We start from the raw sequence: 24,997 nt of genomic DNA, 5'->3' as shown, positions 1-24,997 counted from the left end.
CACGGTAGAATTGCGGTACCCTAGTTGCTGTGTATCGTCAGAGAACATTAATCTTAAAATAATAAACAAAATTTCATCTAAATAAAATTTTGAGATCACAAAAATAACTAGTCTCTGTCTTACGTAATGGATAAAGGATCGCAGCTATATTGTGCCAATCAAGAGGGCTTCTCCCAATGAGCAAGATGTAAAATCTGACTAGCCTCATGGGCGATAGTCATCTTGAGAATCACGGTAGAATTGTGATACCTCATTCATTATGCACTTTTGAAAATTTTTAAAATTCAAAAAATTCTAAAAATTGCTGTTCTCATAAGACTCTCATGAAGGATATTTTACTCACAGAGAATCATGGTACTCCCCATGAGCGATTGGTAAGTTTGTCTCCTAAAGTGAGTACTCTACCATCATGTGAGTCTAACTTTGAAAAATAGCAAACAAAAATTCTCAAAAAATAGCATAAAAAAAAAAAAAAATTTTTAAAAAAAAAAACGTCTATATAAACGATAGAACAAATTTTTTCAAACACCTTTGTGTGCAAAAATTTAGAATAGGGACTAAAAAAAAAAAAAAAAAAAAAAAAAAATTCTAGATAAGACCATTTGACTCGCGATTCGTAACAGTACAAGTCCGAATCGAAATAGTTTAAATATTTTTAAAATCAATTTACTTGTTTCTGGACCTAACTAACACATTTGTGGTGTATTTTCGGACATTTCCATGAAAGTTACGATGACGAAAATCTGAAAATACAACACAAATAAGAAAAAAAATTCTTCCGAGGCTAATTTTGTTCCAAATGGAACAGATTAGCCATCTGACGAATTCGGACCTAAAATCAGGGCAAAATTGCTATTTTTTGCCAAGTTCGAAGATGAAAATCTGACAACTTGGCAGAAAAGTGCAAAATTACCCACAAAAAAGCAAAGCATAAAACTTTGATCTTTTTATGCTCATAGCAAAAGTGTTCAAAATTCCGAAAATGTCAGTATAGTTAGGTTGAGAAGAAATTCACTCAAACTCATTCCTCCCATATGGAGTACAATGACAACTTGAGTGAGGCCAACCAGTTTTAAACTCATCAAAATGTCATAATTTTGATGAAAATTTTTTGGCCACTTTAATCTAGTTATTCTATGTACCTAGTAACATTTTAACAGCTTGGTGTATAGGTAAAATAAGCAGTCTAGCTCATTTTATTCAAGTAGGTACCTAGAAACGAATTTATTTCTTCCTTTTTACAGACGAAAATCTGTAGAAAAATGGAATAAGTTCAGATTATAAATAGTTCGTTGATTTTCTTTCTGTAAAAATCTTCTCAAGTTACCAGTGAGAAAATGATCAAATAGCCTGCATGATTTGGGTCATTTGATCGAATTCCACACTGGCTACGTTTTATGTAAAAAAGTATCTATCTGCTCACTCTATTTTGAATCTCTGTAAGTTCAAAATTTCGAAAATCTAGCCCAAAAAGATCGTTGCAAAGACTCGAAATCTCCGAGGAAACTTTTTAAAAATCATAGGATAAAAAATATCTAAGTTCTCAGTAGAAAAGAGCGCGATCTTTTTCCATATAAAATGCATAGATATCATACCTATAGAGAATCTTCTTTGTATCCAGCTCATATAGCCACATACACGTGCCATGGCCTTACAGAGCCTTTACTTTTGAATAGAATTCTTTGTTTAAAATCTCCGAGCCGAAATATTCTCACGAAATCATAGCGCCAGTAGATAGTCATAAAAATTAATAAGCAAGAGACTCGAACATCTTTCGTTCAAGGCGTTGACATTTATTGCTTTAGCAATAAAAACTATCACTATTTGGTCACTTTATTACACCTATTTAACCAAAACATACAGAATCTTCTCGGATACCTGAGAACACCTTTTTGATATAATAAAAATGTCATCATTTGATTACATTTTTTCTTACCTATTTTTTGGATATAATAAAAACGTCTAGATTCAACTACTTTATTACACCTGGTTGCTGGAGCATATAGATGCCCGGCAACGAATACGTAAACGACTACTGTATACAGCATAGATACATAAAGGCTACCTTTATTTTCTCGCATGTAAAAACTAACCATACTAATAGCCATATAATTAATTGAATTAACGTTTTAATATTTTTTGCTTTTCTATACTGATCACATAGGAGACTGGAGAATATTAACATGCAATAATTCAAATATTCTGCTTGACATTTTGACAGTTTTTTACAATTTATTACCATTCAATATTTTTCTAACATTTTTATTATTCTTATACCTACAAGTATAAGAAAACGAAAACAGACATAAATACAGTAGCTAAATGCTCCGATTCATTTTTCAAAATCTATTAATTCAATCATTAATCTGTCAGCCTGATTGTTCTATGCATGTGTACATACTAACAATAGACAAATACTCCGAGTAATTTTTCCAAAATTCAATAAATCTAGCCATTAATCTGTCAGCTTCATTGTTCTATGCTTACACATATACTAACAACCCTTAAAATAATCCAATTAACTTCTCAAATTTATTGATTCTGTCAGTCTTTATTTTTCTATACTTACAAATAGAACCAAATAGAAATCACATACTAACAATAGTTAAATAGTCAGATCCATTTTTTGTGCAATTAATTCATATTTTTGATTGTTTTCTGACAGATTTATGTTTCTTACAATTCAGCCAACTTACACATTTACAATATTCTTGCTACCATAAATTGCAGATACCAGACATTAATTGCTACTATTTCTGACAAAAATACAACATCTTGACGGATTTATTGGTCAAAAATAGGGATGATCCAATATAAATCAAGTAGCTAAATGCATCAGAGCTATAAATTTCATCCAAAAATGAGAAAAATGAGCTTGAAATAGACTTTTATAACCCAAAGCGAGAAAATTTAGCGTGAGAAAGCACATAGAGCTTAATTCTCACGATCTTTTGTGGGAAAAGGACTACAATGAAGTTCCCACCAAACCTCCAGATTTCCACTTCTCTTTTTTGTCAAAATAGGCATCCAAAAACACTATATAAACTCAAGCTATTTGATCAGTTCAACTATTCTCTGTGTGACTTTTGAACAAGTTAGACTTTCGCGTTGGACTTTCGTTCACACTTAGTATTTCGTGATTCTATGAACACTCCTCCAGCTTTGAACACACGCAGTAGGGTGAGTAGAAAACCTTGTAAATTTTTCGAATTTCGTAAACGTGATCGGAAATCGGTTTTAAATAACATCAGTGAAATGGAACAGGAAAATAGCCAAAATTCCACTCACTCCGTCTTTAGTGATCATTCTCAGGCATATGCTAAAGAGCATGTATATGAGGATATGAGTGACTTACAAACCCCAAGTGACGAAGGGATAGGTACCCAACAGTACTCTCGCCCCTTTGAACCAGAACTTTTTAAAGATACTACCAACGAGCAAGTATTTGCAATTTTTCAAAAAACTTGGGACTGGAATGAAAAAATTGATACCGAAGTGAAAAAGAATTTTGAAAATCAAAAAGATAAAATTCAAAATGCCACAAAGGTAGCATGCGAGGCAAAGGGAATTGGAATTTATGTCAACTCTAAGCTTGCTGATCTCGCGACGCAAGCTCATAACAACCTAAAAGAAGCAGGAACCTGGGTTGATGAGTTGAAAGAGAAATTAAAATCTACTCGCGTTGCTCTGATCGAAACAAATAATGCCACGAAAGGGAATACTTTGGACTTGCAACGAATTTCTGAAACAATTGACAAAATTTGTCAAGAAACTAAAAAGCGTGACGAAGGTTGTGCTCAAATTGTCGAAGAAATTAATAACATCAAAGAGAAAATCCAATATACTCCCTCGGCAAGTGGCTCAAAAGTTAAATCTCTCGCGATTGATGCAGGATCTATAAAAAGTGCAGGTATTACTTTCACAGACGACCAACTGCACTTTCCGCATGAATTCTTAGACGAATTTGATGCGTATTTTTCGGAAACAAATGTAGCTGAAAGACATAAGATTCTGGCATTTAAAGGGGTGATTAATACAAAAACTCGTAAATCATTTCTTGAGACTGTACGAAACGTACGAAATTACCGCGAATTGAAAAATAAATTTCTGGACTTCTACTGGGATCGCAGAGCTCAAAATGAAGCAATGAAAGCTTGCAGATATGAGTTCAACTCTGCGGAAGACCTCAAAGATATGGCGAATAAAATGGCCAGATGGGCGAAATCACTTCGAAATCATCGCCATAGAAGTGAGGATGAAATTATCGACATCCTGATAGGGAAAGCTCCAGAAAATTACCAGACTAGACTAATGGAAGAGGGACAGTCTATGGATGATTTTCTTGAAAAATTGTCCAATTTGGCTAGAATTCAATACGATCCTGAAAATGAAGTACCTGTTAGGTTTCAACGAAATTATAGACGTAAATTTGATGACCCTCCCGTACCCGCGCCTGTAAATAATTCGCGATACACTAATAAGGGCACACCTTCAAATGAGCAGTTACTGGCAATTTATAATCTCATCTCGCAGAAGGGGATTCCGAAAAATTTTAATGAAAATTTCACCAACAATCGCCAGCCAGTTCAAAATGAAAAACCATTTACGTTCTCACCACCAACTTCGTCGAATCTTCCTGCAACGACTTATCCTCCGAAGGATAAGCCAGAACAGAAAACGATACTTCAAAACCCCAATCAAGTAAAAAACCCAAATACGACTACTTCAAATCCAACACCCAAGCCATTTGGTATCGATAAAAATGGCAATTTGACAATTAACAGATTTAGACCAAAAACTCAATCTAACACACCCGCGGCTGCCGTACAAGCAGTAGAATTTGATCAAGATTTGGATGAATATGTTGTAAACCAACCACCCCCAGAAGATTTAAATGATCAGGTGGCGACATGCAACATGTTGAACACAATCTTCGCAGATGCGCCGGAAGAGTTAGATTTGCAAACGATTACTGCTGCCTTGCAATTAATGACAACCTCTCCCTCCGATGATGATGAAAGCTCTGCTTCGGGAAACGAAAGCCACTAGGTAGCCGAGGGGCAACTCCTAGTGCCTTCACAGCCCCCTCAGAATTAATTTTGGAAAAATATATTTGGGTTGGTGATGGGTTGAGCCATTATATAGCACGCGGCGAAGTAACGTTATCAAACCATTTACCTGACTATTTACGCGATCAATTAGCCCTCGAAGAATTACACCGTAGGTTACAGAGGGCTAATTTCCCGAAAAAATCTCACTTTATAGTCTCTGCAGGTCAGTTAGAATTCAATTTTTCGCGCAAACCGTATCACATCATTGAAAAACAGCTACACAACATAACCGACTTATTACTTGACAAGGGTGCACAGAGCATAATTCTATTATTCCCTCTGGTAAAACCACGCACACCAGATGAATATGATATAAAATTGTCTCGTTATGTCGACTTCAAGAACATATATGTACGTGTAGCCAACAATCCTAAGATAAAATTCTTACGTATGCCAGCTATGAGCTTTTTGGAAACAGAAATTATTCATAGTCAGGGTAAACAATACACCAGACCCAGAGTTGGTGCACGCAAAGAATTACTGCCAATAGAACAAAAATTTCACTATGTCTCCGCAATAAAACGATATTTCCCTTCAATCACGGAATACCGCGACGTCCGCAATTTACTCATCTCAGAGATAGCACGAATCGAATCATTCAAAGAAAGAATGGCGACACTTCCCACTCAAGCAGAAGTAGAATACTTGGGAAGTGACACCAATGAAAACACAACAGAAGCTCCAATTTATCAAATTTTAACGCTCAAAATCACAGATTTAGGCAATAGACTCAAACCAGAAAGAAAAATTAAGAACGCGATTCGCAATCTCTATAATGACCCTGCAATTCTATCAGATTCACCAACAGCTATGAGTTTGGATGAAATATTAGTCGCAAAAATCAATGAACAACGTTTCCATAAAATGAAGAAAAAACAAAATATCAAGTTCATTGATGCGATAGACAACACTTCTCTCAAGAACGAGGAGCCTGACCCAACAACTTCCTCTCAACTTGTGACTCAAAAAACTAATGACCCTGCGTGTGTCATACCAGTCACCATTGGCGCAAGAAAGGTTGCGTTACAACTTGATACAGGGGCACTTCCCAATGTGCTCTCTCGTTTAATGGTCAAAACATTCCTTGAAGAGGCTCCAAATTGGGTGAAATTCATCAAACTCAAAAAACAAGTCCAACTCAGATTGGCCAATAATTCGCTAATTCCATCTGCGACACATATCATTGAACTTCAAATGATACTTGGAAACGAAATGATAAAGGTGCCATTTTACATCATTGACGCACCAGGTCAGACATTTATTTTGGGCAGAATTACAATGGATTACTTAAAAATGAAATTGAATGTCCCCAAACGACTCGTAAAATGTAGACCAGAATTTTGTGAAAGATTCACAATACCGTTCATGCACACTGATGAATTTCAAAGTGCATTGACGGTATTCTCGTTGGTTACTAACGAACAAGAATATGAAACATTTTCCGAAGATATGTCTGACACTCACTATACGATCATTGAGCAAGAAATTCATGAAGAGCGTAGATTGGCTCAACGTACTTTTAAAGAAAACCTACGGGCTGATCTGAATATGGCTCTTGAAAATGGATCAATTACATTACAACAAGCGATCCGAGGATTCGATAGACTGCAGCACTTTGCCGATATTTTTGACCTCAACCCTGGTAAATACACAAGAGAGCAGGTTAAATTCACGTTTCAAGAAGGAAACACACACCTGCAACCATGGAGAGGGGAAAAATTTCGACCTAGCAAAAAATTATTGCCTGCTTTACGCAAAGCAATAACTAAAATGCTCGCTCTCGGTATCATCGAGTATTCACACTCATGCTATATTAACACCTTAGCACCTGTAGTTAAGAAAAATGGAGATATTCGCTTATGTCTCGACGCTGACGAACTCAATAAATTCCTAGTCAATGTCTTAACTGAGCCAAATACAAGCGCAAGCATGCTCTATGACAATGCTGGCGACAAGTTCTTTTGCACCCTCGACTTCACCGCAGGCTTTTGGCAACTTGAACTTGATTTGGAATCACGTAAATTTACTGCTTTTCAAGTTGAAGGGCAAGTGTACGAATTCACCAGGCTACCTTATGGGCTCAAAATCTCATCAGGTGAGTTCGTACACATGATTAATCAAGTCATTGAAAATGAGGACGGAATTACAAAATACGTCGACGACATAAAAATATCAGGAACAACTTTTGAGGAAACTATCAAAATACTTGAAAAAGTCTTTCACCTCATAAGAGAGCACGGTCTGAAGCTAAATCCAACAAAAACTCAATTTTTCAAAAATTGCGCTGATCATCTTGGTTTCGTAATTTCAGATAAAGGAATTGGAAAACAAAGTGAAAAAATTAGAAAACTAGAGGAATTTGAAAAGAAACACACTAAACGAGGAAAATTCTCTCTATCCAAAAAGAACGACATTTTGGCTTTAGTTGGCAATACCGGCCTCTACAGGGATTTTATTCCTGAATATTCCCAAATTGTAAACCCCATTTACCATCTTACGAAAGGTGATGTACCTGTCGAATGGACAGAAAAACAACAAAAAGCCTTTGAGACCTTGAAAGCTGAATTCAAGAAGGACTTCAAACTACAACAAGCTCCAAAGGAAGGTGATCTGTTCTTGGACACCCAACTCTCTGATGACTCGATGAACGGAGTACTATTTTATATGGTCGAGAATGACAAACGAATCATCATGTTCATCTCGATAGCATTTAAAGAGCACCAGAAAAACTTCACCTTATTTGACCGAGAAATTATGTGTTTGGTAAAATGTGTTCAAAAATTACAAATGTGGCTACATGGTCGACGAGTCCATGTCAGATCTAACCTTTTACCAATAATCAACCGATTTCGAGAAATTGCTCAAACCCACCGAAAGGCGGCTCACTGGGTAACCGTTCTAAATTGTTACGATATTATTTATGATATGAATTTTTCAAACAAGGCCCTTTATAAAATAAAGGCACCTGAATTAGAAGTTCACAATGTTGAAATTCCGGATGACTCAGATCCAACAGAGCTGGAACCATTTGAACCTCAAACTGAGCCATTGGAACCTCACTCACAAGAATTTGAGACAGGAATTGCACCCCTGGAAGTCAAATTTCTTGCTGAAAATATTCCTGAACTTCATAAACGTCTCAGAAACATCTCGTCATATCAACAGACAGACACGACGTGTAAAAAACTCATTGAAATTCTTGAGGAAAGTATCCCGGCGAATAATAAAAAGCAAAGAGATGCTCAGAAAAACAAACTTTCGAAATTTGAAATATTCAAAAATGTCAGAGGGGAGAAAATTCTCATGAAAAAATTAGAAAACGGTTCAAAAGTGCCCTGCCTGCCTAATGAGCTTTTCTATGACACTGTTGATTACCTACATTGCGTATATGGCCATGTAGGATCTACCAAACTTGACGTAATATTTCGCAGGATATTTTATCACAACAATTCATTGGCGTATATTCGCGAAATTTGCAACGTATGTATTGTCTGTAAGGTCAATAAGAACTACGCAAATCATAAGACTATTGAATATGCACACATTGAAGCATACGCACTCAGAGATGTTCTATCAGTCGATTTGCTTGGACCTTTACCTGCAATGAAAAATGACCCAAAATACCTCTTGGTCACAAAAGATGTTTTCACGAACCGGACGTGGCTACGAACATTATACAATATCAAGAAAAAATCAGTCTGCCAACAAATGGCTACGGTGATTTTTGATATTGAAAGCCACAAGGTAAACATCAAGAAAATAATAACAGACAATGGCTCACAATTCATCTCCAGTTCCTGGTACAATTTACTCGAAGAACACCAAATTCAAGCGGCTCACACCAGTACATACAATCCACAATCTTCATCCGTGGAAAGGACGATGCGCTGGATTGGAGACAAACTACGAGTAAAAATTAATAAGAACCACAATCCTTACCGTTCACATCTTGGATGGCAAGATATTATCTCTGAAATTGAGGATGAATTGAACAATACACCAACTTCATTTGGATTTAAACCCAATGAAGCCTGGGGCATCGCAGATGTTATTGGATTACAAATACCCCAGACGTGTGTAAAGTTCAACTTCAGGAAAGAACTCATCAAAATTCATGAGAAAATGATCAAACGCGAAATTCCATCTGTCTCGACTGAAAAATGTCTCGAGGAAACGTTAAATCCCGATATTGACTTGATATTTGACACAGATGGTTACGTCCGTGTTACAGCGGATGGAGCCTGTTCAAAAAACGGTGACGCGAATGCAATTGCTGGAATAGGTATTTGTTTTGCGCCAGACTCAATTTTAAATATTTCAGAACGTATAACGAGCACTCAATACCCAATTTCGAATAATCTTGCTGAATTAATTGCAATCCGTACCGCTTTGCAAGTACTTAAAGAAAATGATATCCAAAAAGTAAAATTATTGAGTGACTCGAATTACGCAATAAAAGCGCTCAACAATACCTGCTCATTATGGCAAACCAACAACTGGAAAAATTCCCGGAATAAACCAGTTCACCATGAACATCTATTCAAGGAAATTCTCGAACTTCGTAAAGAGTTCGAAAAAGTCGAATTCATCCATGTTTTTGCAAGAAAACATGAGTTTACCAACATCATCGCTGATTCATTAGCTAAAAAGGCTGTCTATACTATCGAGCAAGACAACCAAAAGATAAATGAAATGACCCCCCGTCAATTAGTTGAGACTTTTATTCGAGAAAAAAGAAGGCTGAAGAAAATAGAAGAAGAGTACGCCTTCAATAAAAGTCACCCCGACCCAACATTCTTTAAGAAAGGAGATTGGGTTTTAATGGCCAATCACAAACAATCATCTTTCGCCAAACAAACTTCCGGCAAATTATATGAAAAGAAAACTGGACCATACATCGTTGTCCAAAGAAATGGCCATAACTGCTATCTTTTGGAACCAACTGATGACGATGAAATTAACAGAGTAGCAAACATTCGCCAATTGACTCTTTTTATTACAAAAGAGAACTTAGAAAAGTTGAGAAGCGAAGTTTGCCTTAAATCTAGCATTGACTCTCGCTCATTAGAGCAAAGAATCAAAGAATTTCTTACTGACTATCGAAATGAATCTGAAATCGACAGTGAAGATGATGAACTATACCTCGATTCAGATCAAGAAGATGACACTGAAATTGTAATCAGTAAGAAAGACTTTCGAAAAGCGTCTCAAGTGGTCTTACAAGAAGTAGCAAAATCAGCTCGTGAAAAACGTGCTGAAGCACGAAATAAACGACCTGAAAAGGCGCAAGCTACAACACATGCGTCTCAAGACTCAATTCTTTCGCAATCCCAACCCTCTACTTCAGGGGCACAGGATGAACCCCCCAGCGTAATAAAAAGAGCAAGAGGTCGTCCACGTAAGAATAGGGCAATTGAATCTTCGTCTCAAGAGACTATTTCGACAATCGATGATAGCCAAGACAGTCAGGATAGCCAAGATTCTGACGATGAAATATTTTTGGATGCTCCTATGACGCTCCAAAATTCACCTGATAATGACCTCTCCAATGCTCAAAACCCATTGGACACCCCACCTGACTCTGTAATTCCAGAATCGCAACCTAGCGAAACTTCAAACGTTCCTAGGGCAGGGGCAAGTGCTCAAAGGCCTACCTCATTACCAACTAGGACACGATCTGAACGAGTTCTCGCTAGATTACGGACGAAACCAGCGACACACTGGAAAAAACAGCTCGAGACAAAATTCCTAAATTACGTATCTGATAGCGATCAAGAGCCTATTGCTCGTTTTTATGAGATGGTTCCTGATGAAAAATCAGACGATGAAGGAAACCAACCATGGAAAACCTAATGCTTTGCAGAAAATCCACCACTTTATCGTTGTGAATTGAAAGATGTACAAAAATTCCCCTATCATATGTCCTGCTACATCTTTCGACCTCAACAACAACCACTCATTAAGACTGAAAAGTGTACAAAAACCCCAAGATCATATGTCCTGATACACTTTTCAGCCATAACAAAAACTCAAGAGATGAAAAATAATCTCACCAATAGTTAATCATTGCAATTAAAAATGCGCAAGATCACAAGATCTATGTCCTGTGACATTTCTTAATTACAACATACACCCAACAAGCAAAGCATTAAGGATAAGTCAGTGTAAATATTTTTTTTTGAGTCTTATAACCCTTTCTACTATCCTATTGTGGTATGTATACTTTTACAGATAGAAAATTACAATCTAAAATTGCTTGGAAGTACACCAAAAAATACCTTATCATATGTCCTCGTGCATTTCCAAGTGAAAACATTTTCTTTTCCTCTAAATTCAAAATTATATTCGATCATTAATTCATTTTTTGTCCTCGGTACCTTATCTATAAGTAAGTATTCTAAGACATTTACCAAGATCGATGTTTTGAACTCGTAATTTGGACACTAAGTAAAATACTATCTTACATCGCTTGGAGATACGCTAAATACCCTATCCTATGTCCTGACGTACTTTCAAGCTATACTGCTCTTTTAACGTAAATGTAAAAATCACTTGATTTCATTATCACAAATACACACAATAACCGATTCCTTTTTATGTTAATCGTAGTTCTAGCCCTTGGTAAAATACACCACGGATACGTAGCAGGTAGACGAACCCGGAACCCAACTGTGTCGTTTACGTACACAAACATCAACAACGCATCTTCACACCCCGAGTTTGTTACTCCAAAACGGTCAGCGAGTGTGACATTGACCCTACTACATCTCGTCAACACAGAGCGCAGACACCCGCAATAGACAGCTGGAGAAGAATACGCAAACGAACCCAAATAAACATGTACACAGATTGGTCCGCGATTTGCTACCCGATGACTTGGGAAAAGAATACGCTTATCAAGTAAATTAAATACGATTCACGAGTATTCCATGAAATAATTCTCTTCGCAATAGCCCATATACCTATCTTCTTTTCATAAAATACGAATTCAAATACTCGCAAACATACCTAGATCTAGGTCCTGGTATGTTATAGAATGATATTTCTCCTAAACTTATCCATATAGTACACCCTTGTTCAAACACACCTTACAATATACCTACTTCCACTCAACCCAGAAATCATTTTTTTTTTCCTTTTCCTATTAAAATCTTCGACTCGTAATCGTAGGTATAATATAAGCTGTACATATATGTAACCTTAATTAAAAATCTCTCGCACACAGCATTTACTGCCCAACAACAGTAAATGCCCTTACGTAATATTCTACACAGTGTGTTTATTGTTTCAGTATACGCCACAATATGTAAATATCATGCCACTATAGGATACTGTACCATGTCCCCTAATAAAACCAGAACGATCTTCTCTAAAAATTGATAACCGCATGGTTCCCAGCGCAGCACAGAAGACAATTTTGGTCAACGGCGCGAGTAAATAGGATTGCTAGCTGCTCATAAAAACGTCAAATAAGTTAGTACCTCGTTAAGATATCAAGTAAGGTACAAAAATTCGAGCAACACCGGCAGCATTATAGATGAAATAATCGTCTACAGTGCAAGCGATAAGCCTGCATTACTTCGACGATTCATAGCGATCTCTACGAATTCGCTACTTTGAAAACTGAACGATGTGCAAAATTCCATGCATTTTATTCGTCTGGCAATCTTGATTTTTTTGTATAGTCAGCTTTTTTCGGAAAATTCAGTTCATAGAAACTTAGAATGAAGTCCAGACGAAGCGCTACCACATCCAGAGAAACCATTCGATAAAATAGTCAAAAGCCATAAAAACTTCAACAGACGGCGATACTTGTCACTCATATTTTTCTCTCTTATATTCGATTATTTTATTTTTTGATAATTACCTCGCCTTCTTATCTACTTCTCACACACAAGTGTTCTTACAATCATATACGCACCAAAATTTTATGGATTTGGAGGTGGGGACGATTTTTTTCATCTAGCTGTATCATCCAAAAAGATAGAAAACTGAAATAAAGGTGCTACCTTTTCTCGAATCTCACCTCATTATATGTAGTGCTGGGATCCACACGACACCTCTCGACTTAGCTGTGGTAAGTTTTGACTTTACTTTACCTATTCGATCCGAGTTTGCTTTATATCTCAACTTGATCTAGCTGGCTTATATTTAAGTAAGTTAGTTGGATCTTTTGCATCGAATTCGCGAGTGATTATTTGTATCTTTGCACCAAAATATTCAGTCTTATTATTTTTTACAATCTTTTCCTCAAAAATCCAGATTTTGAACACAATTTCACCTGATCAACTATTCGATCAATATTGTCAACTCCTTGTTGACAATCTTTCGTTTCAATCGAATCATTCAGCGTGATTATAATTTTGTATCGAACCTCCTTCGATTAATTCTTGAATTTTTCAAATAGAGTTTTCGGCCATCTTTCCAAAAATTCATTCGAATCTTCGAATATTTCCCTGAACCGCCTTCAATTCTTTCAACACCACAGTTCGATTTTTTCCCTAGAAATCATGTCGTATTGCGAGATTATTTGCGACCAGTGCAAGCTATCTTTAGCACTGCCCGGACCATTTGCAAGGGCAATTCATGACGATATCTACATAACAGCATGTAGGCACCTTTTTCATTTTGGATGCCTATATCGCTTGTATATAAATTCCACTACTAGAACAGAACAAGGTGCACAATGTGTCCCCTGTCCTCATCCGTCATGTAAGCAAATGATCTTAGGATCTGATTCTTTCTTTGTGGATCAATCCTTACGAATATTCCAAGTACTCAACACTGACTCTAGAGTCCAGTCTCTCGTAAATCAACTCGCATCACAACGAGATTACATCACACGTATCGAGATGGTGATGATTAACGAGAATATTGAACTAAAAAATCAGCTAGAGGAGTATCGACGAGAACACTTCAATTTAATGACTCGATACAACTTGCTCCTAGATCATCAGATAGGCAATCTATTTTCGAATATACGTCCGAGAATAAATTCCTCAAACAATCCTCAACCTTCTTCTTCTCAAACTGCATCCGTCATGCCACAATCTTCGACTTCAAATTCCGATGTACCGCAGTTTACATCTCCCCCACCACTGTGGCGACAATTTCAAAACTCAGCACAATCTTCTTTCGCAAAACCACAAGCTTCTTGTGATTCTGCACTGATTCAAAGACCAGAGCCTGTAGAGACCCCAATTCCAACGATTGTCACTCCTCGACAACAAACTGTACACGCTGGTTCATTAACCCAGCCCATAATCTCTCAACTCAAATATGTAGACGTAGTTGGAACACCTTCCACTTCGTCAGACAGCTCTAGAGCCTCAGGTTCCGGCATTAGTACGACTTCGGATCGCGTAGCTCCTACGACACTACGATCCAAAATTTTCCCCCCAAAGCCAAAAAAGGGCACTTCTGCTGACAAGCGCCTTTTTCATAAAAATTATAGAGCCCGGTTCGGCTCCGATTCAGCTGAAATAGAACCTTTCTATCCCATTAATTCGTACCCGCATGGCTTTACGGCAGCAGGATACGAAATTTTGGACGATGCTTATATCATCGTATTTTTGGCCTATAATATCCTAATTATGGGGGATGGACACGCTGATGGTATCGCAAGATACTTAAGTGTATCTAAACCCTATGAAAACCTGGTTGACATAGAAATGTACCGTAGAGACCTTCTAGCTTCTGAATTACTCTTATATCTCGAAACGTTCTTAAAACTCCCAAAACGAATTATGATGTCAATTGGGAATTTTGACATACAAAGAGGTACGTCATACGGACAATTCTTCAATATATTCCAAGCTATTATTCTATTATTCAAAAAACTAAAAGTGCAAGAACTCATAATCCTTCCACTCATCCCGCACAAGAAAGTCAACCAGGAACAATTTTCAGAAATTAACAGAGCTTTAAATTACGATTGGGAAAGAACTCTTGGAGCTAGAATAACTAGAATTCCACATATTTTCGAAGAATTTCATACAGATAGGGCAGGAATCGACCAATATGGCCCATTCTACCCCTCCAACCAATATGCCAACGTACTTCTAGCCCTCAGAAATGAGCTTATCCCAGACGTACTTCCCAGACACTCTACAAGCCAATCTCCCAGACCCCCTACACCTGATGTTGAAATCCCTCCAAATAATATTCTTCCACTACTACCATTGGACCTCCGAATTCCCAGAATTTGCTTGACCCCTGTTAAAATAGATCCTCCTCCTACCACGACTTCATCTACTAAATTATCCCAAACTACAATCCTTTCCACCCCCTCTACCTCTTCTTGTTCAAGCAGAACAGATCTAGTGGTGCAAAGTGTACAAATTTCCACCGAAAAGAATGCAAATAATCTCGGAAAGAAAGGTAAACCACGTCGTGTAGAACGTCGTAAACGCGAGGAGGAGGAAAGCTTAGTTCGAAATGTAAGACGACGCACCGATCCCATCGTGCGTATGGTAGAAGAAGCTATAGAGCAGGTGGAAAAAACCAGCATGCCGCCAGTTAATGTGCCACGCGACCGCGCGGCTCGTATGTTTGCTTCTGATTCCAGGTCATCTCTAAATGATCATCGAACACCATCACGAGATGATGAGATAAAGAAGGAGGAGGCTGAGAAAGAGACCAATTTGTCAGGCCAAAACCAGTAGAGCTCTGGACCTCTGGGATTGGATCGCTGTTGTAAAATTGTATTTTCTATATACTTATTAATTAACTATATTTAACCCTAGATTTAAATATAAAAGTAGAACATTACTAACGTTTCAGACTCTCATCTATAGACAAACTCCAACAAGTAAGTATTTTTTGAAAAACATACTAATAGTTTGCTTCCCCACAGAATTATTATGACTCAAAAACAACGCAGTCCAGAGTAATGATCCTATGCTAATTGACGACTTTGAGAGATGTTTGACTCGAAAAAAGCTGAGATTCATTGATAATGATACTGTCGGTGACTAAACAACTACAACTTCTCATCATACAATACCACTACTTCTTCAACAGAAATTTTCACAAACCAACATTATTCAATAGTTCATATTTTTGCATTCTTTACAATATTTGTCTTTTATATGCATTCATATTCAAATCCTGCATCATGTGTCTACTTTTATACATATAGTTTTATGCCATGCACATATATTATCCCTGTAGAATTAGACGAATATCTTAGAATTACGCAAAACAATAGAATTAAGCAAAATCCTAGAGTTAAGCAAAATTTTTTCTTTTCTCCATGAAACTTTACGCAATTTTTTATATTACTTTTTACATTTATTCTATGTTCTCTACAATGTTAGATTCATGTTTCTATGCATTTATTTTCATGCCATATACATATAGTATGCCTTTAAAATTAATCTTAGAATTACGCAAAAACGGTAGAATTAAGCAAAATTTTCGAAACTGTATGCACTTTCGGAAAGATAGGGCCGCATAATGTACAAACTAGAACACAAAGTGACATTAATCAACTTTTCTTAGCTTTCGAACTTTTTCAACTTTATACTTTTGGTCGTCACATCTGAACAAAAATTAGGGAATTAAAATTTAAAATCTGCAATATGACAATTGTAAAACTTTCCATAAAAGAAGCTAGCTTTTCGTCGCCGTCATATTTGCAAGGAATAGGAAATCTTCATAAATTTATAGGCCAAATTAACATAATGCTACTTAATGACCAAGAACCACTCTCGTTGGCAGAGCACATACTTCGCGTATTTATTCTATCCAGTTATAAGGAAAACCTTCAGTTCATACCCATTAAGGCATTTAGGATACATTTGGCTACATAACAAAAAGAGAAGGGCCATTTCGGAACTCAAAAAATTTTAGAATTTTCTGTAAAACACATTACCATCTTTCGATCCTGTTGATTGGTTATAAATTTGAGTAAACGATCCCTCATTATTGACTTCAAAAAATTATAGACACCTTTAGTAGTCAGGAGCATATTAACAACTTTTCCACTTCAAAAATCCCACCCTCCGACCCATCTCTTGAAAACCTGTCACCTCAAAATAGTCTGCAGATCAACGCAGCAAAGTACGGAGGGGCAGGGTGGTGGAGCCTCCCTTGTCTTGGAAGGGAGGGGAAAGCGGGGTTACGGCATATTTTTCCTCTTATTTTTCGTGATCCGTGCTTCCCCCCGTGACCTGCTGTAGGGGTCAACCCCCGGAAGGGCATATGATATGAGGAAATATGCCTTCATCGCCTAAGCGATGATTAAATTAATCATCACCATAGAGATGATGAATAAAATAACTCCCTTAAACTGCAAGTTCGGTAATGTGTTAACTCCTACTACTGTGCTACTCCTACTACGTAGCTATAACGTAATCGCGCGCAGCAAACGCATAGAACGCATCCGATGCACCCAAAAATAGTATAAATAGAGCAACACGGACGCGAGCCAAACTAGATGTATTTTAATCAAGTTGAACTTGAACAAAGCTCGTCGCGAAGAGTGGTTCTTGGTCAAAAAGTGTACTTATGTAGATACGAGTAGATGAAGTCCTCTATAGGGCGTTCATCCCTTTTATTCAATCTTCGCCCACTTTTAGTGGTTAATATGTTTCTTGTTTTCGTGATTTACATTATCGTATACATAATTAATCGCGTTCACACCGGAAATCATCCGATTATGCTGGCCATCGATGATTATCCTAGAAGAATAGGTACCTCGTGTAATACATTGCTGTCGACCGGCCTAGTATTAGTGAGCCACCCTGAAAGAGACAGTAGAAGCGGACATTATGTGAGCCTTGGTGAGTAACTTCACCACTATTTCCGAAATTGCATGCAATTTCTAGGGTACTTAATTACCCATCCTCTGTAATTAACTAACGCGTGTCGTATGGTATAAGCTTGTGCATGTACCAGGGATGTTCCGTCAAATAACTCGAGTTATTTTACTGTAAAATAACTGTGTAAAATAACGTAATTTTACATTGTCAAATAACGCGAATTGTTTGACACATGTCAAATAACTAAAAAAAATGTAAAAAAACTACAAAAATGCTCAAAATCGAATTCTCACAAGCCAATTAACAAGTAGGTATTTGATTTTGATTGAGCTTTCTGTTTCTTTGATGTTGAACTGAACTTAGTTTGATTTAACTCATTTGCGTTGATTTGAAATTTGAGTATAATTAGATTTGAAAGTTTTGTGAAAATAAATGTGAAAAGGAATGAGATGAGAATGAGACCAAAGGATACTGTTGGAAGAGCAATGATTGTGAAAACAAATCCGAATAATGATACCTATTAATGAATAAATTCTCATTGACTCGACTGTGATTTTGTGTTTTTAACGTTATTTCATGAGATGAAATGAAAGTGTTACTCTTTGCAGCCTTACTGGTGGTAATTTATTTAAAATTTTTCCATTTTGAAACGAATTTTGACTCGTAATCATTCATAATTCATTCTTAAGCTGAAAAATTACTGAGTTATCAGTTATTATCAGTGAATTTTCCTTGTCTGTGATTGGCTGAATTATTTTACATTCTCAAATGTAATTTTACATGTTATTTGACACTAATAGTTATTTGACAGTTATTTGACATGTAATGTCAAAAAAGTTATTTGACATGTCAAGGAACATCCCTGGCATGTACCTATTATAAAATAACTCTATAGTTATTCTATACTCTTTGATCTTTATACCCATTTTAATATGTATTTGATTTCATTATTTCTGATTAACAATAAACATATTATCACTTTAGTGTAATTAATATGAGTTTTATTGGTAATTAGAGATTATTTCTGTGAAGAATGAGCTGCATGACTGAAACCTCTCCGATATTTTGAGCTAACCTGGCGAGGCGTAAATTCACTACCTTAGGGAATATTTCTTGACTCAATCACGTAGGTAGGAATTATGATAATAACCATCTATATCAATCATGCCTGATCTCACTCTATCAAGTACGTACTTGAAATGTTCAAAATAAGTCCTAAAACTGATATTAACCCCCCAAATCCAAATTTCTCCATTTCCAGCCATTCTGGAGCCTCCAGTGCGATTTTTCAATTTCTCCAGAATTTTAAATTGGCTCCAAAAGGCGTGAATATGAAGTTGGGCAGCTAAAAATCGAGTTGTGTGTTATACTCGACCCGTTTAACGAATTTATCCACATTTGAGCCGATTCTGGAGCGGACACCTCAAGAGTGGTTTTTTGACCAGCTTTTTTCATAATAAGAAATCCAAAGAAATCAAAATTTTACCGTTTGCGAGGAAATTTTTGCGAATCGCTGTATTTTGTCATTAATTAACCACACGAGAGCGAATTTCGCCATTTCCAGCATTTCTTGGGTCGCCCTTTAATTTTTGTATATTTTCATAATGAAACAAGCTGGTCAAAAACCCACTCTTGAGGTGTCCGCTCTAGAATCGGCTCAAATGTGAATAAATTCGTTAAACAGTTCGAGCATAACGCAAAACTCAATTTTTAGCTGCCCAACATCATATTCACGCTTTCTGGAGCAAATTGAAGATTCTGGAGAAATTGAAAAATCGCGCTGGAGCCTCCAGAATGGCTGGAAATCGCGAAATTCGCCCTCGTGTGGTTAGTTCATGACAGTGGCGTAGCCAGAATTTTCTCAAGGAGGGGGCAAAACCAGATTTTCAGGCATGAAAAATCTAAATCAGGGGTAATTTTCTGGAAATCTATTGTGATGTGTGGTGATTTCATGAAAATGAAGGCAAAATTACTGCTCGAAAATTTTTAGAAAAAATGGGTCCAAACAACGAAAAAACGTCCATTTTTGCATGTTTTCTTTCAAATTTTCGCTCGCAAGGGTGGGGCCATGGCCCCCTTCGCCCCCCTTGGCTACGCCACTGGTTCATGACGAAATACTGCGATTCGCGCAAATTTCGAAAATTTTCTCGCTAACGGTAAAATTTTGATTTTTGAATATTTTTATTTTGAAAAAAAACTGGTCAAAAAACCACTCTTGAGGTGTCCGCTCCAGAATCGTCTCAAATGTGGATTAATTCGTTAAACAGGTCGAGTATAACACACAACTCAATTTTTAGCTGCCCAACTTCATATTCACGCCTTCTGCAGCAAATTGAAAATTCTGGATAAATTTAAAAATCGCACTGGAGGCTCCATAATGGCTGCAAATGGCGGAACTCGGCCTCAGGGGGTTTGTTGTGTTCGAATTACAACGATTCACGTAAATTTTGGAAATTTCGTCGCAAACAGTAAAATTTTGATTTTTTTTTGATTTCTTATAGATGAAAAATGCTGGTCAAAAAACCACTCTTGATGTGTCACTCTCAAAATCGGCTCAAATGTGGATAAATTCGTTAAACAGGTTGAGTATAACACACAACTCGATTTTTAGCTGCCCAACTTTATATTCACGCCTTTTGGAGCCAATTGAAAATTCTGGAGAAATTGAAAAATCGCACTGGAGGCTCCAGAATGGCTGGAAATGGAGAAATTGGGATTTGGGAGGTTAATATCAGTTTTAGGACTTATTTTGAACATTTTTACTGATCAAGTACGTACTTTTTTTAAAAAAGCATAAATCACCAGAATAGTCAATTTTGGATTTTCAAAAATTCGCCAAAAATCGAAAAATGAACTTGGGCAGCTGAAAATTTGGATTTGGAGGTTTTAGAACATGCTCTTTCCAAAAATCGCGGTCCCGTTCAAGTCGGAGGCGGACACCTCAAGAGGTTCCCTTGTGAGACCTGACATTCTTCCCACTACAATCAGATCAGAACATACCTAATGGTAATCAGGTCAGAATTTCTACATTTTACGCCATCATTTTCAACATAGGGCACTTTCTCTAGTAGGTTCAAATGTTTCGCAACAAATCAGAAAATTAATTTTTGACCACTCCAACATGACTTGAAATTTCTGGAAAAATTTTAAAACTTTGCTGGAAGTTCCAAAAACGTATAATTACACTTGTTTTCGAGTCACGTGATAGTGAGACTATCTTGCTGAGAAAATCGCTCAGTATGGACTTCGTTGAAGATTTAATATTTTTTTCACATTTTCTGGAATTCACATTTTGGTCAAAAATTCACTTTTGAACTCAACTCCTGGAATTTTACTCGTAGTTTAACAACCTAGAACAGTTGACAGAGCACCCAATAAGCACCGACTAAAGTTAGAGATTACAAAGTTTATTTTTGGCCCCTTCAAAGCGATTTGAAATTTCAGGAGAGAATTGAAAAATCACTGGAAACTCCAATGTACCAAATCGTGTAGACACATCAGATGATATCATGCCAAAAAAAAAAAATCTATCATTAAGTACTTCATTTTAGGTTTTAAATTTTTACACATGTTCTGGAACGTCGATGATCAATTGATCATTCAGGATGTAGATCAATTTTTTCTAAAGATATCGAAAAAATGGACTCTCCAAGGTCGAACACTTGAAAAAGGTTCATTGGTGAATAATACATATAATCAACAAATATAACGCAGCGTGAATTGAACCAACTTTATTTAAGTAGGTATTAAAAACACCACGGAGATCTAAAAATAATAGGGATTCATCATTACCTATAAGTATAATTATTCAAAGGGATCATAAAACATTAAAAATAAACATCTAAGCACTATAACGAATTCCATATAGCGCCAAAAATTCGACATCAATAGGACATCCGAGTATTAAAGGGTGTGACATAATGTAGATTTGCTTAAATTTTACAACTTCTTCAGCACTTCCCAAACACCACAACAAAAGCTGATCAGCGTCAGGGAAACGTACTTGACTAATGTCGAAGGACTCAGCATCAACATCAATTCCCGAACACCAGCGTAGGGCATATGTTTGCTTAAATTTGCCAACTTCTTCATCACTTCCTAGACACCATAACAAAAACTGATCAAGGGAACAAGAACATTCGTGGCTAAAACCAAATAAACGAGCATACTCGACAATAAATCCATTTTCCTTCCAATGATTAATTACCAGCATTTTTATCCTTTCCAGATTTCGGTCGTTTGAAACAAACGTCTCGATAAATTCCACGAATTCAATTAACTGCTCAGACCATACTTTTTTACTGCCCAACCGCCGAGGTGTAAAACATCGAATGATAGGCAGAGACAACAGATGATTTTTAAAATTTGTAGCGAGAGTAGTGTTGTTATAGGTATCGTTGATAAACTTGTTGAATTTTGCTGCTTGAGCAAAATGGTTTTTTTGAAAAACATGGTATCTACGGAGGAAATTTGACTCTAGCGACTGAAGCTTGAAAAGTCTCGCTGCATCTTCGTTAGGAAAACAAAAATTCACAAAAACATTCAATTTGTCAAAATCCGGCCTCGACAATAACAAGTCGCAGAGATCTCGTACATGATCACTAGTTGCCATAACGTTCTCTTTGTATTGAATAATTGCATCGCAGTTTTCGAAACACGTTTCCATTATTTGCTGCAATTCTTCGCCATTTCTGAATTCAATCAAATTAGGCCAGCACTTGCTCCAAAATAAGCTTCTCTCCTCGGTAGATCCGCAAGTTAGCACAGTCAATAAGGACTCGGAAGGAAAATCATGTATAATCGTACGCCAGAAGTCGGATGATATATTCTCAATGGCCGATCTCCTCAAACCATGCGGAGCACTGTGCCATATTTCACGACATAGATAAACCCAATTCTCAGACAATTGATTCTTATCCATCGCTCGGAGATTATCGATATAAAATTCAAACACACCCACGACTAGTTTGGTAAAACTCTGTTCGTTGATTATGTTTCTTATACGCATCCAAGTTTGACCTATCAATCTTTCATTAAGGCGATTATCTTTCAACAAAGCATGCATCAAATCACAATCTTCGTTATTGACAAAGTCATCAAGCTGATGGTCATCGAATTTCGGTAAAATGAACTTGATAAATGTTACAATTTCACGCTTATGCAGTCGCAAAGCTTTTCTAACTTGATTTTGGTAAGGTATACGATTCCAAAAATATTCTACAGATGATCTATTGTAAGGCATGCAAATGAGTAGCATTTCGCCATCAATAACATAATTTTCCATGGCGAGGATTGGTATCTTATATAATTCATTTCTAAGGCAGCAAATCCAATAATACAATTCAGGGCACTCGCCAAAATTAATACAATGCAAACTTATCTTTTTGCATACTGAAGGCCATACTCGTCTAACATAATCTTCGAGAAAATATGCGCACGCTATTTTGAATTTCTTGGTCTTGCCCAATCTATCAGAACGCAGCATACATTCGGCTGTGCTAGCATAATCAATAGCGCCGTCGCAATCGCATACGAAGTCGTCGAAGTCTTCCAAAATATAGTTTCGATGACCATAATGGAAAGGTAGTACTCGTTTGTGATGCTCTTTCAGCCACGTATCTATTGAAAGTCCCAACTCTGAAACATATTTTCTGATCATGGTATCGATCACGGTTGGTAAATCAGGATTTTGTGCCTTTAATGAAACTTGTAATTTGTCTGGATTAAAATTTTCCAATTCGTCATTCGTTCGATACTTATTTATTTCGCAGCGCCATATTTTCAGAGCAACGGCGATCGCTGATAATTCTTTCAGGGTTACAAGAGTAGATTGAGCAGCATCATAGACGTGGTCGGATGTTATTTCTGCCATTTTTGTGGTTCTTGACTCGGTTCGATTTCAACGCACACCTGGAATCGTAATAGTCAAATTAATGATGAGAATGAGTGAGTGGAGTAAGTGGTAGTAAAATGGACCACCTAAGCCTTTTTTGAGATTAGGTAAGTACTTTTCACCAAATTGATCATTTTTGTCCATCGAGGGCTTAAATGATAGATACATGTGTCTAGTTAATAATATTTAATAAAACTACCTCATAATTTAAATTTATATACAGGTGGGACAATTTTCATTTTGGAGAAGGTATCAAAAAAGGGGTCTGACTTTGTGGGGTAGTAAAATGGATCACGGCAAAAGAAACCTTAAAAACTGCATGAAAACACTTAAGTAAATGGCAGAACAATAGAGCACCTTAGCTTTTTTCATTTTTGTGATTACTCTTCACCAAATTGACCATTTTTGATCATCAAGGGCTTAAATGATAGGTAAATATGTCTAGTTTAAGAATACTGAATCAAATTACCTCGTAATTGCCTAAATCAAATCGAAAAACAAGAATTGTTGTTGTGGTCCATTTTACTACCTCACAAAGTATGACAGATACAAACACATTACATGATGAATTTCAGTATGAAAGCTCGAGCCAAAAAAATATGTCCAATAGATGAAAATAAAGCTGAAAGTATGTACTACTTAACTCGAGTTATCATTCAGCAAGAAATAAATTAAGAAAAATATAATCTGCATTCAAATCAAAATGTTTAATTTTTTATTAAAAATGAGAAACACACACATTTCAAACAAACTGCCTTATCACTTCGAAAGTCAGAAATAATGAGTGATGGCCACCTAAAATGAAGTACCTGGTACATACAAATAACACTAGTTTCTGTCATTTCTCGCCAGGTTGCGCTTGGTCCATTTACTACCCTGGTCAAGTGGTCAGTGATGGCAAAACTTTTACATTTCAGTTCAAGTTTTTAGTTTCAGTTTTCAGTTTTGATTTTTTCAGTTCAAGTTTTCAGTTTTCCATTTCAGTTTCAGTTTCAGTTTTCATAATTTTTTCTTGAGGTTCAAAAAGAAATGAAATTTTTTCCCCTTTTCTTTCATGAATTTTCATAACTAATTTGCTATTCCTACTTGACTGAGTTGACTTGCCAACAATAACTTCAAATTTCAAAATTCAAACATTTCAAACTCAAAAATTGTGAAGAAATATGCAGGGCTGCAGGCTGCACAGAGAAAATCTGGGCAGGGGGGGAGAAAAGACAAGTTTGCCACAT

The 24,997-nt window shown here is 36.6% G+C and overlaps 2 protein-coding genes across 3 annotated transcripts in view; both read right to left on the bottom strand.

Moving 5' to 3' along the window:
* Positions 1–24,997, bottom strand: part of LOC135848253 (uncharacterized) — a 260,195-nt gene that overhangs the window by 5,014 nt on the left and 230,184 nt on the right. The gene's annotated exons all lie outside the window — the stretch shown is intronic.
* Positions 21,592–24,529, bottom strand: LOC135848128 (uncharacterized). Of its 2 annotated transcripts, XM_065367920.1 has the most exons (3): positions 24,238–24,529; positions 22,045–23,785; positions 21,842–21,973 (listed from the first exon to the last, which is right to left on the bottom strand). In XM_065367920.1, exons 2-3 carry the CDS (start codon positions 23,745–23,747, stop codon positions 21,967–21,969), a joined length of 1,710 nt encoding a protein of 569 aa, XP_065223992.1. In that variant the 5' UTR covers positions 23,748–23,785; positions 24,238–24,529; the 3' UTR covers positions 21,842–21,966. The 2 variants fall into 2 exon arrangements, with proteins under 2 accessions (XP_065223991.1, XP_065223992.1); XM_065367919.1 differs by having other exon boundaries at positions 21,592–23,785; positions 24,238–24,528.

Source organism: Planococcus citri, chromosome 5 (genome assembly GCF_950023065.1).
Source record: "Planococcus citri chromosome 5, ihPlaCitr1.1, whole genome shotgun sequence".
NCBI lineage: Eukaryota > Metazoa > Arthropoda > Insecta > Hemiptera > Pseudococcidae > Planococcus > Planococcus citri.
Note: the sequence above shows the minus strand (reverse complement) of the source record. Positions and strands in the feature narration are given on the sequence as shown.